The sequence below is a fragment of the Varanus komodoensis genome, unplaced genomic scaffold (assembly GCF_004798865.1).
Source record: "Varanus komodoensis strain SLA01 unplaced genomic scaffold, ASM479886v1 scaffold2, whole genome shotgun sequence".
NCBI lineage: Eukaryota > Metazoa > Chordata > Lepidosauria > Squamata > Varanidae > Varanus > Varanus komodoensis.
The window spans coordinates 40183770-40201709 of record NW_025335568.1 but is presented as its reverse complement, the minus strand read 5'-3'; the positions used below and the strand labels follow the sequence as shown (position 1 = coordinate 40201709).

General features: G+C 39.1%; 1 protein-coding gene across 3 annotated transcripts in view; it reads right to left on the bottom strand.

Annotated features, from left to right (window-relative positions):
• Window positions 1–5065: 5065 nt before the first annotated feature.
• TMTC4 (transmembrane O-mannosyltransferase targeting cadherins 4) overlaps window positions 5066–17940 on the bottom strand; it is a 63957-nt gene continuing 51082 nt past the window's right edge. For 2 of the 3 annotated variants that reach the window (XM_044428543.1, XM_044428544.1), the window contains 7 exons: window positions 16533–16612; window positions 15555–15662; window positions 13919–14060; window positions 12004–12118; window positions 10396–10508; window positions 8385–8454; window positions 5066–7870 (listed from right to left, as the gene is read on the bottom strand). In XM_044428543.1, the coding sequence (XP_044284478.1) occupies window positions 7719–7870; window positions 8385–8454; window positions 10396–10508; window positions 12004–12118; window positions 13919–14060; window positions 15555–15662; window positions 16533–16612 (780 nt within the window). In that variant the 3' untranslated portion in view covers window positions 5066–7718. Of the gene's footprint in view, window positions 7871–8384; window positions 8455–10395; window positions 10509–12003; window positions 12119–13712; window positions 13842–13918; window positions 14061–15554; window positions 15663–16532; window positions 16613–17940 lie in introns of those variants that run through there. The other variant, XR_006414547.1, reaches the window with a different exon arrangement.

Genomic DNA, 17940 nt, shown 5'->3' with positions numbered 1-17940 from the left:
ATAGGTTTCTCAAGAGACAAATAAGATGGTCTGGTACTCCCATCTCTTTAAGAACTTGCCACAATTTGTTGTGATCCACACAATCAAAGGCTTTAGCATAGTCAATGAAGCAGTAGTAGATGTTTTTCTGAAACTCCCTAGCTTTCTCCATGATCCAGCGTATGTTGGCAATTTGATCTCTAGTTCCTCTCCCTCTTCGAAATCCTGCCTGTATTTCTGGTAGTTCTCGGTCCACATACTGCTAGGGCCTAGCTTGTAGAATTTTGAGCATCACTTTGTTAGCATGTGAAATGACTACAATGGTGCGCTAGTTTGAACATTCTTTGGCATTGCCCTTCTTTGGGATTGGAATGTGAACTGACTTTTTCCAATCCTGTGGCCACTGTTGAGTTTTCTATGTTTGCTGGCATATTTAGTGGCACTTTTACTGCATCATCATTTAAGATTTTGATGGAATACTGTCACCTCCACTAGCTTTGTTGTTGCTCAGACTTCCTAAGGCCCATTTGACCTCACATTCCAGGATGTCTGGCTTGAGGTCAGTGACCACCCCATCATGGTTATCAGGGATGTTATGCTCTTTCTTGTATAGTTCCTCTGTGCAATCTTGCCACCTCGTCTTAATCTCTTCTGCCTCTGTTAGGTCCCTGCCATTTTGGTCCTTTATCATGCCCATCTTTGCATGAAACGTTCCCTTCATATCTCCAATTTTCTTGAAGAGATCTCTGGTCCTCCCTATTCTATTGTTTTCTTCTGTTTCTTTGCACTGTTCATTTAAGAAGGCATTCGTATCTCTTCTAGCTGTTCTCTGGAATTCTGCATTCAATTGGGTGTATCTCTTTCTCCCTTGCCTTTCGCTTCCCTTCTTTCCTCAGCTATTTGTAAAGCTTCTTCAGATAGCCACTTTGCTTTCCTGCATTTCTTTTTCTTTGGGATGGTTATAGTTGCTGTCTCTTGTACGATGTTGTGAAACTCCATCCATAGTTCTTCAGGCACTCTGTGTATCAGATCTAATTCCTTAAATCTATTTGTCACCTCTACTGTATATTCATCAGGGATATGATTTAGGTCATACCTGAGTGGCCTAGTGCTTTTCCCTACTTTCTCCAACTTAAGCCTAAATTTTGCAACCAGAAGCTCATGATCTGAGCCACAGTCAGCTCCTGGTCTAGTTTTTACTGACTGTATAGAGCTTCTCCATCTTTGGCTGCAGAGCACATAGTCAGTTTGATTTCTGTGTTGACCGTCTGGTGATGTCCATGTGTAGAGTCATCTCTTGGATTGTTGGAAAAGAGTGTGTGCTATGACCATCGTATTCTCTTGACAAAATTCTACCAGCCTGTGCCCTGCTTCATTTTGTACTCCAATCCCAATCCCCCATGATGATAAGGACATCATTTTTTGGAGTTAATTCTAGAAGGTGTTGTAGGCCTTCATAGAACTGGTCAACTTCAGTCTCTTCAGCACCAGTGGTTGGGGCATAGACTTGGACTATTGTGATGTTGAATGATTTGTCTTGGATTCGAACTGAGATCATTCTGTCATTTTGGAGATTGTATCCCAGTACTGCTTTTCCTACTCTTTTATTGACTATGAAGGCTACTCCATTTCTTCTGAGGGATTCTTGCCCGCAGTTGTATACCTGATGGTCATATGAATTAAATTCACCCATTCCTGTCCATTTTAGTTCACTGATTTCTAAGATGTCGATGTTCAGTCTTGTCATCTCTTGTTTGACCACATCCAGCTTGCCTTGATTCATGGATCTTACATTCCAGGTTCCTATGGAGTATAGATCTTTGCAGCATCGGACTCTCCTTTCACCACCAGATACATCAGCAACTGAGTGTCCTTTCGGCTTTGACCTAGTCACTTCATTCTTTCTGGCGCTACTAGTACTAGCCCTCTGCTCTTCCCCAGTAGCATATTGGACACCTTCTGACCTGAGGGGCTTATCTTCCGGCATCATATCTTTTTGCCTTTTGGTTCTGTCCGTGGGCTTTTCATGGCAAAGATACTGGAGAGGGTTGCCATTTCCTTCTCCAGTGAATCACGTTTTGTCAGAGCTCTCTGCTAAGGCCTGTCTGTCTTGGGTGACCCTGCACAGCATAGCTCATAGTTTCATTGAGCTACACAAGCCTCTTCGCCACAACAAGGCAGTGATCCATGAAGGAGTCATCCTCACTAGCATCACATTAACAAGGGCTAAATGATATGGCTTCCCTAACTTTCCCCTTGCAGATGAAAAACATGTGGGGAGCAGGCAATTTTGATCCAAAAATCTGCATGTGGGGAATGATTTAAGAATTCTCTCCTCCTGCTCTGATTAAGTGTGGTTTCCTGCAGCTGTTTTAACACTTCACAGTTGAACAGCACTACCATGGCTATCTTAAAAAGGGTGTTTTCGTCTTTGTTTTAACTCTATGCTAATTTGAACACAGTACTTTATTGATGTTCTTCAGTAGGTCCTAGTTTTACTTTTATAAAATCCACCATAGGCAAAGTACAAATGCATCTTGATTACAAATGTTTCAGACCCTGTATTAGTAAAGAAAGTGGAATGTATTCATTAAAATGCAAGATTCAGTAACAAGGACCAATCATATCAGCTGTAAGCAGTTATTGTCACATTCTTCATTCATGCCTTTTCATTGGCAAAAATAGTTTTACTAGGCCCTGAATAAATGTGAATTACATCACAGGTTGTCATACACTGAACATATAGAACTGGCAACGAGTATGGCCACGTATACTAAAACAATACCATTAATTCTTGCATACAGCATTAATATTTTCTTCTGTTCATGAAAATGGAAATATTTAGAATATCACAGAAATGGAAATTTTCTCACATTTGATGTGATACAATATAGCTGTCTTTTGTAAAATCAGCTTTTTGGTAACTAGAGAGGCAGCCTTTTCAGAAATAAAACCAGTGCTTATTTACTAACAAGGCTAGATTTTCAGAAGACCTGCAGTACTCAGATTTTGCACTGAATTTTCAGGAGATCAATTCCTGCTATAGCAAACAGCCAAGATTCTTACACCCCAATTTTATGTATGTTAATTAGAATTTACAGAGACCTACTCCCAGGTGAGTATGTACAGGATTACAGCCTTAGTGAACTTATACCTGATCCTAAGTACTAGCTTGAACTAAAGAATTGGATTGTGTTAATATGGATGCATATGGAGATTTCAGGTTTTTTTCAAGTACTGAATTAGATATGCACTGATTCCACTTTCAGAAAATGGCTTAGGACTCAACAGACCAGCCGCAAACTGTGGTCTTCAAAAAGACCAGAAACTTTCAAATAAATGATACCCCAAATTGAAAAGGTGCTATTAGTACAAAAATTGGAAAAATTGAGAAAAATGTGTGACATAAGCTGATCATACTGATTTTTACTGAAAAGTAGGTCCCCTTTTATTCACTGGTGGATTGCAGCATTTGTATTAATGCCTCAGTATTAAGAAATTCAGACATATGAAGGGCAGATTTCTCATTAACAAAACTGTTTATTAACACATTCCAAATCATTGCCATTATTTACCTGCCATTATTTCAGATCCAATTCCTTCCTCTGACCATAGGTGTCATTTGTCCAGTTAAAAAAAAGTGTTACATGTTTTCTTAAGAGAGAACTACAACTGAGAAGTTATGACCATTTTTTTTTCTTACTGAAAAAGTAGGGGCAGGTTTTTTTAGTAGAAAACTGATAGGAAGTGGAACATACACTATTCCTGTTGCTGGATCAATTTCCTATCAGAACTAAAAATGCCAGTACTTGAGTATGGACAGATGTGTGTGCACAGGCTATACCATCCATAGTAAACTAAAATGGTGTGTTTTGTATTAGATGGTGTAAATTGCATTAGAATCAGCATTAGCAGGACATAAACTTAGTAAGTGAAATATAATGCATACTCATTGAGTAAGGCTACTCCCAATCATAACTGGAAAACACTTGTGTAGACATATTTGTTCATTTAAAAATAATTAAACTTTGTAAGCTATGCTAAGATAGCTGAAATAAACACATACATGGTGTCAGGATGTTTTCTGATTCAGTTGTAATACTATACGCGAGACTAGTTGATACGCGAGACTAGTTACCTAGATTCTGCATAGCTTACTTTTAAATACAGTGGTACCTTGACTCACAAATTTAATCCATTCTGCAACTCTGGTCGTGACCCAAATTGGTCATGAGCCAAGTCAAATTTCCCCATAACATTCAATGTAAATAAGGTTAATCCATTCTGTAACCATTTTTTTAAATCACAAAAAATTGAAACAAAGTGACAGCAACAAAGAACAAGGAAGATAGCAGCCATCTCCCACCCAAGCATGAGCGCAGCCATCTCCCCCCCCACCCACATGACCACAATCGCGCCCATCTTCCCTGCCTGTGATTGTGCCTGTCTGTGGCCGTGATTGGGCAGGGAAGACCATCTCCCCTCCCCTAGCACGGTCACGATCATCACCCGATGTGGAGTTCGTGACCTGAGGCGATTTTTTTCTGAACTTTCCATTCGCGACCTGATTTGGTTGTGCACTGAGGTGTTTGTGAGCTGAGGTACCACTGCATGACCTATTGATATCAGTGAGAGAGCAGAACTAGAAATTATGCAGTAGATGCAAAATGTCTTCTATCCACAAAAAGCAGTCTGACATTGGGATGGAAACATTTAACCATTACTAGATGTGGAATAGGAACTCAATGCATAGCACCTTTTTGTCTTCTTATTGGTAGAGAATGTGCATGGTTTAGATAAACTGGGACATTCAAGTTCTGTATGTGATGCCTGACATTGACATTCTTACAGTAGACACATTGAAATCAAAGGGTCTACTTTAAATATGACAATCCAGATCCAACCCAGTATATCCTCTCAGTGGTAGGAACTGCAGATTATAAGCAGCTTCCCAGCATTCAAAGAGGAAGCAAACTGAAGTCAATAGTTAAATACTGGGAGTATACACGTAAACGTCTTTCCCATAAAATCTTTAACATTAAGCAGTTTTATGTTTTTTGAAAAACCCAACAATATACTCAAACAGTTGAAAGTTATAAGGTCTGGCAATTATTCACAATCTTGAAAAGTAATATCAATACATACAACCACCTAGAAAATGCACACAGACAAGATGTTATAAGCAATCGTTGAAAAACATCCAGTTTGAATATAGCAAATATTCACTACACAGGATTATACAGCTGTGTTTGTAGGAGATTCAGAACTGGTTGCTCTCAACAGGGAAATGCACTCTCAAGATGTGTTATACTAGAATTCCCATCACCCACAGCATCAGATGAGAGTTGTAGTCTAATACATCTAGAGGGTATCTAGATTGGTCCAGGTGGTAAAGCAATGGCTTGCTTCCACACATGGATTGCCACATTTTTCAAAGCTTTTGCTCAGTCAGTAGTTCCACATGAAAGAGCTGGCAGAAGGTAAATGTACATTTAAAGTAATTTTGAACATTGAATAATTAAAGTTTGGTAAAAGGTGATCTACATTACAAATACATTGAAAACAGGATGTATCCAAATAATTCTAAGGTGTTTAAAAAACAAACAAGATTCTGAATTTATAAGAAAAGAAAGTGAAGCTTTGAATTCATTTCATGCCCTATATAAAATACTGATTTACTAGGTTAATACAGAACAAATGATGCAGGCCAATAAAGATAACATCTAAGTTGAAAATGCAAGAGTAACAAGACAATAAATTACAGAAGACATCAACAATATTCAATGATGAGCTATTATGAAAGGTTTTGCTAAATGTTCAGGATCTTCAGAAGCTAGGATCCTTTACCTCTGATTTGAGAAAACTGTACAAAATATGCTCTTAAAGCTTTTGCAACCTGTGGAAATTATTTCCATTTATAGTTTTTATACATGTTTTTCTGACTCACACACACACACAGCATGCTTTTATTAAAGAGATTTATAGCATCCTATATTATAACAGCTGAAGCATGTAGTGTTCAGGAAAGTGATGTATTGAAGCTGTAGCCTTGAGTTTACAAGAGCTGAGCAGGGCTGTCAAGGACAAGACATTTTGTTGGGCATTAATTCATAGAGTCGCTATAAGTTGGAGATGACTCAATACCATGTAACAACAGAAAGAGTTGTACATCCCAGTTCTCCATGTATATGCTTTTCCATTGGGTGGATCCCTTTCCCCAACAGTCAGGGCTAGATCAGGTCCATGCATATCTACTACTGAAGATAGCACTGTTCACAGGTTGAGATAAACAGGGTGGCACTGCTTCAGCTGAGAGTACCAACCAACTATACATATTTTAGAAACTTTTCAATAAAATAGTAGAAAAAAGCAGGATTCAGAGGCAACAACATCAGCCTTGAACTATATACATACCAACACAAAAGGGACAGCAAATGATTCTTTAATACCAGAAAATCCAATCTGGACCAAGAATAAATAGGAGAATGGTTAGAATGGCCATTCTTATGATCTCACTGATTTTAGATGAACTGTATTTTCACAAGAAATCTTTGTGACATAAACAAAGGCACATGTATTTGGGGTTACTTATGCTGTCAATATAGGTGATAGCTCAGAATTTTCTGTTGCTATCATTTTGGTATTAATTCCATGCAAATAAAAACTATGTCGGTGTCACATTCCCTTTACTAGCTATTTTAGGTTATGATCACCCAGATCAAATATCAGATGTTAGCTCCTCCTCTCAACTGCAACCTTGAAGTTTTTTCAGGTGAAGGATTTTACAGCATCTTAACTGGCCCTTGTTTGTTTATGAAACTGTTAAGCCCAGTAAAATAGCTTAACTCTGCAATCATTCTCAAAGAAACTCAAGAAATGCTGCTGTGTCACGGCCAAAAAGCAGCTACCAACAAAACAGCAGATCAAAACTAGCACAAACAGCCACACTGACTAAATATGTAATCACTGCCCATTTGAAGTGCTATGAGACTCTGGGCAAACATCCAGGTAAAAAAGGCTTTCCAATTTGAAGTACTTTGACGTCAACCCCTTCTCTGTAACCTATTCAAGTCACTGCCTTTAAGCCAAACAGCAACAATTCAAGTTAGAACCTATAAACAGTTTTAATCCAAAGTTCTTGCTTGATGTGGAAACTATTTAATCTGTTCCACACACACCAGGTATATCAGTTGTGTATTAATAGCAGACAAGAGAAAGAACTCTGTCACAAAACTCAACACTCACCTCCATGTTGTTAAAGCAAACATTGTCTCAGCATTGTTGCACATACAAACCAGGGCAACATTTCACACTAACACTGCATTGGAATTTCTTTAAGTAAATGTACATGAAAGCATAAAATTACCAATAATTTCCATTCCTGAACAGTGCCCGTCAGTTTTCTAATAATACATGCATCTTCAGTATGGGCCACACTTCATTTTACTGTGGATACTACCATTGTAACCGCCTTGGGTACCAGAATATAAATATTCAACATATTAAAATTGATTCAAACATCTTAAAGAAGAAACAAAAACCTTTAATTTTATGAATGAAAAAAATCTATTTTTTCAACTTCTGAGGCTAAACTCCATGAAACATTCCAGTGTCCAAAGCTGGGGTTTCATTTCATTTTTAATGATAGTGTGACAATGCTTCTCCCCGGTGATTAGTAGCCATGTTACCAATAAATGGTAAATGGTATGTAGTCAGCATTCAAAGCCTGAGAAGTAGTCTCAGAGATCACTCTTTTTTTGCAGTTGGTCCAGTTTTCTTTTTAAAAGACTATAGTTTTCCCTCGTCCCAGCTGCTGTGGGGTCAAGCTTCAGAGAGACGTCATAGTGTTTCTTGGCTAAGTCAAGATTTCCCCAGCGATGGTACAGCACAGCTGAAACAGCAAAGAGGAGTTTTTGTTAGCAACGCTGCCGAAGAATAGACCATCTTGCCAATTACTTAGAAAACATTAGAACATTTGGTTGGCTGTCGGCATGGTGGCAGCCAGCTCTGTTGCCAGCTGGAGGAGACCCGTTTGGGAGCCAAGCGGGCCAAAGAATGACAAGAGTAGATTGTGCTACAGCCATAAATTGCTGTTTTAATCTGGAGAGCTCATGGCGGTTTGCAAGCATGGCACAAAAGAGCCAATTTGCCACCACTGACATGTAGCCACCTCTGGACTGCAGTACGCTGCCTGGTTGGTCTATCATACAGTGCAACAGGCTCTGCATTCTCAGAACCCCATTCTCTGGTTGGCAATGTGTTTAGCAAGCAGGCAGACAGAAATCTAGTCAGCAGAAGAATGCCTTAAAACAGTAGTTTTTAAAGACAATGAACATGAAAAAAGTACAAGCAATGTGTCTGTTTTTTTTTTAAGTTTGCACTAAGGGAGCTATAAAATGTCTTACCCAAATTACCATGGTAACTGGCTGCAGTTGGATTGGCTTTAATTGCCTTGTGGAACAAAGCTTCAGATTCCTGAATAATTCAAAAAAAGAGATCAACGGGACAAGCTATTTTTGTAGTGCATACAATGTCAAGTACAACCAAACACTACCAATTACCTCATGCTCTGTGGTCTATTAATGTGATTATGTCACCATATTTTTTATGTGCATTCAGACTTCTACTTTTCTCTAATGGATATACATACAATATAATTCACAGCCTGATCCAGCTGTTACCTGGTAGTCTCTGTCAATTAAAGAGTAATTACTTCAGTGCTAGTAAGAACACAAAAGCACTTGCGGAGCTCAATGTAAACAGGATGCTCACACGCATCACCATGTAAAATTAGCATACTTGTATTGAGGTAAAGTGAGTTCCAATAAAATCAGTGGGATAAAGCTATCTTTACTACAGGTACATTAGCGTACATCACTGATCAGTTGCAGCCAGAGATTTAAAAAAAAAGTTTTCATTTCACAGATAACACGTTAGCTTAAAAACAGGATTTTTTTTTCATTTTTTCTAATTTACTTTTACAATTCATTGAAGAGATGTTATTGTTAAGGAAAAGTAATTATTAAATAGAAAAGCAGGTCAACCAAGAAGTTGAAAAACTGGATCCCATGAAGTTCATGTTGACTTAATTAATGGGTTACCTAAGACAGCTTTATATTTTTGTCTGAAATCCCAGGTTAAATGCTAGTATCCAATTCCAATAAATGAGAAAGGCCATAGCTTATTTCTGCATTTATCAATCATGCTTGTTGCATATAATCCATAATATTTGAGACATTCAGGCAACCATTTCAACATGGCTTCTGAATTATCCTCCTTGATATTCTTGCTTGTTTATCTCTCCTCCTGTTCCCTCTCCACATATATCATTAAAACTATTAGCTTATTCCCATTAACAAGCATAATGCCTTGGTAGAAGTGTCAAGTAGCTTCTGCTGAGGTATCTTCCCAGCAGAACAAAGCCCATTTGGACTGCAGCTAAGTTCTCTCTCAAGAGTAAACATAGGAAGCCAACAATAGCATACATAATTAAAGAAAGGTTTGCAAAGATTCACTCTTTCAATCACTTGTAGCAAGGTTGGAATCTGTGCAGCGAAGGGCCACAAGGATGGTGGCTGGTTTGCAGGGTAAGTCATATTAGGTGAGACTGAGGGAGCTGGGTCTTTTCAGTCTGGAGAAGAGGAGACTCAGAGGGGACCTGTTAGCAACATACAGGTATGTGAGGGGGTGTCACACGGAGGTGGGTCATGACCTTTTCTCCCCTGTGGTGGAGGACTGGACATGTTCCAGGGCAGGACATGTTCCAAAGCTCAAGGGGCCAAGATTCAAGGTGGATGCCAGGAAATACTTTCTGAAGGTTAGGACCCCTAGGGCATGGAATGGGCTTCCACGGGAGGTGGTTGAAGCCCCTTCCATGAGGATGTTTTAAGGACAGGCTGAACATGCACAGCCTATCCTCCACATGTCGTCAGCGGAGCTGGCTAGAGCCGGGGTCATACTAGATGCCCAGAAGGCCCCTTCTGAATAGCTTTGTTTCTATGGAAAGATCCAGCACTCAGAGGCTGAGGATCCTAGGCTATTCCCTCCTCAAATGCTTCTGTAAAGCATACTTTCTTCTTTTGATGGGGAAGGTACTGGCCTTGAATGAGTCTAGTACCTACATATGGACAGACACATTTGGGGTTTAGGAAACAGTGGTAACTCTGTGGAGTCTATGTAAGCCCCAAATACCAGTTCACAAAAGAGGTGGCCCCTCTCATGAGCAGGTCTCCCCACAGCCATGGCAATATGAAGGTGCTGCTGTGTGTGAGGAATCTGTATGTATTTGTCCTGTAGTCATGCAAGTCTCCTGCTGAGCAGTGACAAAAATCATGTCGCTGGGGGCATTTATGGATTAAATGTGCTAAGAATTATTTGTATTTAAACATTAGAAATGTGATTAGAAATGTTTTATACCTTATATTTTTGTGATTTCCCTAGTACATTTGCCAACGAAAACATAAGAGAATGATCGTTTGGTATTAACTCCAAAGCTTCTCTTCCAACAGCTTCTGCTTGTGCCAAGTTACCTAGGAACACATAAAAGGAGCAGTGAAAAGCAATTTTTATTGAGCTTAAATGTCTAGCTATTTTCTGTAAATGAAGTGCAATAACACTGAACATAAAAATGATAAAGTTGAACTGACAAATATGAAAACGACATTCAGATATGAAAAGCAATCATTTGACATTTCTGCCAGAATTTAAATGCTATAAATTGAAATAACACTGCACATTAGTTTAGCAGACACTAACATATTTGTATTATTGCAACATGTGCACTGTTGCATCATCATCACGGAGTGCATACATGAGAGTTACGAAACTGCTGAATTCATTTCAAATGCAGAAATGAGGGAGAAGTGAAAATCAAGGTAGCAGAACGATGTTGGTGCCATTCTTTAAGTTCTATCCCCACCGCCCACAAATGCAGATTGCATTTCAGTAGGATGAAGTATTGGTAAGCTGATTAGTAAATCTGCAGATACATGGCTTGTCTTCCAACTCTTAAGTTTATTTTAATGAAGCTAATCAAAACAGGACTCACTCTTAACTATTCAAGTGGAAATTTAATTTAATGTTCAGAGCTCTACATTATCACGGCATGAGGATGTCAGAGAATAATCTAAGAATAACTTTCTCTTTCAAAAGGCAGATGCTCTGAAATAAATAGATCTACCAATATGTGACAACATTCGCTCCATGTCTTGATCCAGAGTTCTGAGAATACTGACTATGCACAATGAACACCTGTACATATGTGTTACCCCACCAACCTCAATGGAGGAGCAGCTATTATGGACAGGAGCATCTCATGCACATAGTGGCACCACCAGAGCCACAATCAATTGCTGGATCAGACTGCTAGAAGGCAATGATTCCATAATTATTTTTTCAAATTTAATTTTTTCCAAATGCTGAACAACTCTTTAGAAATTATTCAAAACTTGCAAATATTAGTATTATGTCAGAAGAAACTGACATGTGGATTTGCACTAAAAATAGATCTCCAAAGACATAGACTTTTGGCATGACAAACGAGTCTTTCAACAGCAAACTACCAGAATTTCAAAGGCTGTTTTCTGTGCAGTGTCAGGTGGAGGAGTGCCTAGAGAACAATTCCACGGCAGTGCTGTTCATGGAGTGGAGAGCCAAATATGCTCCCACTAGGCTTCAGTGGGCTCAGTGATACCTCACTGATGTCACCTTTCTGCTGAGTTCACTGCCTCCCACATACCCCATTATCTCAGATTGAAGAGGACAGTGGAGATTCCCCCAGGAGGTGGCATTTGGAAGCCAAACCTCACTCGTTGTAGGAAGCCCAGGAAACTGTGAGTCAGATGTGGAACCCTGTGGGCCACATTGGATGTGCAGATCAACAATTCCACATCGCTGATGTAAAGCTGGTCACTCAGTTTTCTGGATTGGGTCTTCATGTCAATGGAACACTTGACAGTGAGGGGAGTAAAGACAAGTACATGAAGATAATTTACTTAATACTGCCATGCATATCTTATACTGTACCTGTATTATCAAGCAATATAATCATGTTGTTCCAAGCAAGACTGTGTTGTGGTTTCAGAACAGTGGCATTTCTCCATGCATTCAGTGCATCTACATGACGATTGAGATCAGCATACTGAAAATAATATGGTTGGAAAATATGATAACAAGTACAGTGAAGTTAGTGCCCATCCTCACTTCTGTTCTTCATGAATATACAAAGGTATAAAGATATGCATACATCAAAAGAGCAAGTAGCAATATATCTTGTAGACAGGTTCCTGAAAATAATTTATACTTGTCAAGGCAGAGAAAGACAAACTGCAGTGAAAAGTCACGTTCTGTCAATACTTGTAATAATCGCTAGGTGATGGAGTACAGGTTAAGATATGTACCTGTTCTTGCCCTAGGAGGAAGTGCCATGAAAGAGGGCAGTGTTTTACTGCACCAGTAAGTATCTAATTTCTATGACTACAATACTGTTGTGGCTTGCATGCATGTGGAAATGGGTTATCAGATGGTGCAAGACAGTTAACAAACAGAATAAAATGGGAACCAGGATGTGAAACAAGAATAGTGGAACCAGAACTTAGTTCCAGTTCTAGTTGCAAACAATAACCTTTTTAATCCTAGTAAAAGACAAGTTTTATAATCTGCGAGATAAATTTGTGTGCATGTGTGTGACTCCCTACCATCCCCAATTTTCTGAAAAGGTTTTGTTTAGACATGCCTTTAGTTTGCACATTTTAATTTTGTTGTTTATTGCATTTAAGTCATTTGTCTTGTTGGTTCTTGCATCTAGGTCTTTTGTTTTTGTCTTACTGATATTTTATCTGTTGCTCATTTGTTAACATTTAAGTTTGTTTGTTTTTAATTGAAATGGTTTTGCCTCTGTTGGCTGCCTGACTAGTTCAGTTTTGGGCCAGAACTGTGGGACATAAATAAATGAAATACATAAATCAAAATAAGCCCAAGGCAAACTGTCTATTGTGCACCTGTACCTGGTCACTGGAGGGAAGGTTAGCACCTGCTACGTAGTAGGACGACCTCAGCTGCCAGGGAGAATCAGTGAAGATTCAATACAACTTAAATGTCTGTTAACTCATCTCTTCTGTTCTGGTATTATCAGAACAAGTTTTTTTTTTTTCACTTCCTTACCAAGACTTTTAGAGTGTAAGCTTAGAGGCAGACCATGTACTGTACATTTCATTTACAATATTTAACATACGTATGCATTAACACTAATTAATGCATTGATATATATAAATTAATATGTACATATGGATTAATATCTCAAATATTTTCATTTTGTGACATCAGTGATCAGTGGGGAGGAGAGTGAGGTGGGCACACCCAACCTAAAGCTGTTCAACTGAATGTGTGCATAATGTCCACACAGTCTGACTTGACATATGTAAAGCTATCTTTGTGCAAAGGTTTCAGCCAAAAGGAGAGCCACGAATAGAACTATACACGTGCAGTTTCTACGTAAACCCACCCACATGTATTTATAAAATATGCCATGGCCTACAATGTCCTGTTGATTACCCTCCTACAGTTCAGTTTTGTTGTTGTTTTCAAAAGAATGCCTTAGGAGGTGCAGAGTCTGACAGGTGGCGTTTGTGGGAGATGGCAGAATACTAGGAGAAGTGTAAGTAACACAGTGCAGTTCTCAAGCTACTCTGCCCTTTATGCCTCTTAGTCTACAATCACTATATATGTCTACTCACAAGTGCAAACCATTCAGTTCAGTTTGGCTTTCACCCAGGTAAGTGGGAATAAGACTGTAACCTCAAGCCTCAATCTGTTTGCTCAGGTGAGTTCAACAGAGCATTTCCCAATATGTAGGTTGAAGTTTCCTACAGAAAAATAATCCAAAATCTATTTCATTTTAGTCTGCTGGATCATTAGCATAAATATCATTAAATATACTCACCAAGCGTCCTAAATTATAATAACAATCTGGGTATTTTTTTCTGTGCCTAATTGCAGTCCAGTAGCTTTGCTCTGCTTCTTCATATCTTCTTAAGCTGTTTTGCACTATTCCTAAATTCATCCATGCTGCTGCAAAATCAGGCCTAGGCAAAATTGGTGGATACATTTTAGCATACTGACCACACAAATACTGTGCTAGCCATTGTTCATTTTTGATGAATTAATTGATGGATTGATAAAATTATTTCTGATTACCTTTTGGTTAGAAAGGGGCTCCTAAGGTGACTTACAATATAATACTTTAACACAATTTTAAAGCTTTACTACAATCTTGTAACACAGCAAATTAAGGATGGGAAGAAAAAAAATATTTAAAAGCAGAGAGTAGAGTTGATATATTTAAAAACACTTTAAAATTATGTGGAAGAAAAAGGTTTGAATAGCCTGCCAGAGATGACTAGAAAAGGACCAGGCTTCACCCTTAGGGCGGCAGTTGGGATGGTTTTACCCCATGTTGCCAACAACCTAGCATCTTTTAGCCATGGGATATAGAAGGGCCTCTGAAGCAGATTTTGAAGCCACATGCAGGTTCCTTTCCTGGCTGCAGACTTTATAGGTAAGAGCCAGCACCCTGAGTTGTGCTTGGAAACAATCTGAGAGTGGTACAAGGCTGATTTAAGGAGATCAGAAGAGTGGCTAACCGGAGAAGGGCCTTCTCTGCAACGGCGCCCAGCTTTGGAAGGCAGCTTACAAGGTTATCATCCCCATTTTTATCCTCACAACAACAACCCCATGAGGAAGGGTAGAGTCTGTGAGTGGTCCAAAGTCACCCAGTGAGCTTCACAGCTGAGTGAGGACTAGAACCTTGGTCTCTGGAGTCCAAGTCCAGCACTCTAACCACTATACCACATTGGTTGTCATACAGCCATACATAGCATTGCATGAGTCAAACAGCAGGTGACTGAGACATGGATCTCTGTGGCTGCATTTGCCTTCAGGGACACTGGCAAAAGCAACTAAAGCAGGGAAATGGCAGACTACAGCAGATTACAGCAGCCACCTGATCCTTCAGGAGCAACCACAGATCCAGATTCAGGAGCAACCATAGATCCAACCATAGATCCTTCAGGAGCAACCATAGCTCCCAAGATCAGCTATGCCTGATCTTCCATTGTACAATCCAATTCAGATAGGTTTTTTTTCCTACTGACCAACCCTAGATCTATCTCAACCCATCACTACATCCAGTTAGCAGTTCATGACTTATATCAGCCTCCCTGGCATTAGTTGACAAAATGAGCTGGAGTTCAACAGCATAGTAATGAACCCAACCCCAAGACTCCTGAGGACATCTCCTGGTAGCTCCCTTTAGACATTAAAACAATTAGGGGACAAAATGCAGCACTGAAGAATCCCACAGGTGAACAACCACTCAGCCAAGCAATAGTTTCTCTGGGAACAGTTAGCCAAATAAAGATGGGGTACTATTTTGCTGTGATTCCAAAGTCCCATACTGGCCAAATGCTCCAGAAATATACTGTGCTGTAGAGTATAAAATCTTGCTGAGAGGTCCAACAAGGAGGGATGTACTTCCTCTGCTGTGTAACAGTAAATTGATTTTTCTATTTAAAACATACTGTATTTGTACTGCTAGTGACAAAAGCTCTTCAGCTTCCTGGAGTTCATTCCTTTCCTTCAAGATATTTCCCAAGTTGTTCATAGCATGCACATATTTAGGATTCAATCTAGGATTTAAAAATCAAAACAGAATTACTCACTAAAAGAGGTACCTCTTCTCTTTTTTAATCTGCACAGGAGCCACCAATTTTTCCAATCACTCTACTATTTTTATACCAACCACAACCAGCCTTAGGCATTTTTAGACACCTGAAGCATATGCTAAATCAGAACACCCTCCCACTCTAGACTGGTGTTATTTTTTTTAAAAAAGGCAGAAGGGCAGGGCAGGAAATGTCCCCCCTCAATTTTGCTGCCTAGAGCAACAGTTTTATGAGGCTTCATGGTTAAGCTGGCTCTGATATCAGTGGTTCTTGTTTGCAAACAGTTTCATTAAACACAGTTCCTTTAGACTAGATTGCATATCCACACTGTTAATAAATACTATTTTAAATAATTCAGCTAATTTCTGCTGACTTCTTTTATGTGCCCATACATAGTCAATTAATGTGTTATAATTGCAATTTAATTAATACCCCATATTCTTCTATTCGGTTCCAATAATTATGGCTTTTCACTTTACATTAAATGCATATTGATTATTGTTATATGTTCATATTGTACAGTCATATAATCTGTTGTTTGGATCATTGTTGCATATTTCTTAACACTAAAATATTGGATCAAAATTCATGATTTTACTCAACTGAGGCAAAATTGAAATTAATATTGCACATTTGTAATCTCCTACATTGTTCTCAGCCACTAATAGAAAACTTTGAATAATTATCTGCAGATTAAAGTGAACTGATTTTATTACAATGATTCAAAAATCCAACAGTGCATTGAAATAAAATTTCAAATGTGCATTGTCTTTTCTACTGGACACTATATCACTATCCTATACCTTCTTGCTTAAACAACAAAATAGCCCTTACCTTACAGCCTCTCTGTAATAATTGATTGCAGCAGTTTGATTTCCTTTATCAGCCAAGTTCTTGCCAACATTATAATGAACCTGAAAGTAAAGGTCAGAGTTGTATTAATTTTTCCAGACATTAATTTATTGTTCTTAGATAAAGTATTTTCCTCCTCTAAGTACAGTTCTTAAAAACAGATTTATGACTCAACACAGACATCTGCTGTGGCTTATATATAGCTGGCTTTGGTGCTTACCACCTTCTCTGAATAACTTCCATGAAGAGATGGCTTGATATAAGAAAGTTCAAATTTTTGACTGTCAGGAACAATCGGAAATGTAACTGAGTGGAGTATAACAACAAGCAAATAGGGGTGTGAAAGAGAAGGTAATCAGAGAGCAACCATCCCAGTAAAAAATCAAGCCTTCCGTAAATTTAAAGATTACTGAAAATATGTTTATCCAATTAAACTGTTAAAAAACACATCTGTAATATAATTATTTGTAGAAAGTGAAGCACAGATATTAACAAGTAGGTATTTTTTGCTTATCCAAACTCCAGCACACAGGTATCTGAGAGGACCTTATTTGGTTTGGGAAGACAGGAAGAAAGTGGAGCATGCAGCAGGTTCAAGAAAGTTGCTGCTCCCTTTCCTGGACCTCTATCTGTGGCATTACCTGAGGACACAATTAACCTAGCTCTATGTATCATATCTTGATCCAACTTGCTCCCATCTCTGTAGGAAAGGAAAAGATTCCTTATTGGTTGTGGTGGCAGCAGCCATGGGACCCCACTAAAGGCTGGGTCCTCCTATCTCTACTTACCAGTAAATACCACTCGCACTGCGAAATAAGCATAGAAGAGAAAGCATATGATGGCGGACAAACATTTTCTTGCTAGAACTGCCTTGTCTAGTAACACAGTGTGAGAGCAGAGCAGAGTGCTCTCGTGGGATTGATTGCAATGTTGATGGGGGCTCTCATGGAATACAGGTGGCGGCGGTCGTCTTTTTCCAAGCTTGGGCACTTTCCTGGCCATGCAGTCACGCATTTGGAATTGGCAGCTTCCAGGGTCCTGGCCCTGTGTTCCTAGATCTGTTTTGTGAAGGCCTGACAATGCAGGCATGCTTCAACAATGTGTCCCTCAGCCAAATTAAAAGGCTGAAGGAGTATCTGTCTGTGTGGGGACAGGAATTTTCTCACACAACAGAGACATTTTCTAAAGGTGATCTTTGATGCCATTGTGGTAAATGGGGAAGGCAGTGAGTGGAGAATGAAGAACGGACTGGTAAAAGGATGCAAAAGAGCAGAGAGAAAGCAGGTAGGAAAGGTTTTTTTTTAAATGGATTTTACAAGTGAAGAGTAAAAATGAAATTCATGGAGAGATGGGGGCTGAGTAGGGAGCCAAGCAGTAGGAGGTGATAAAG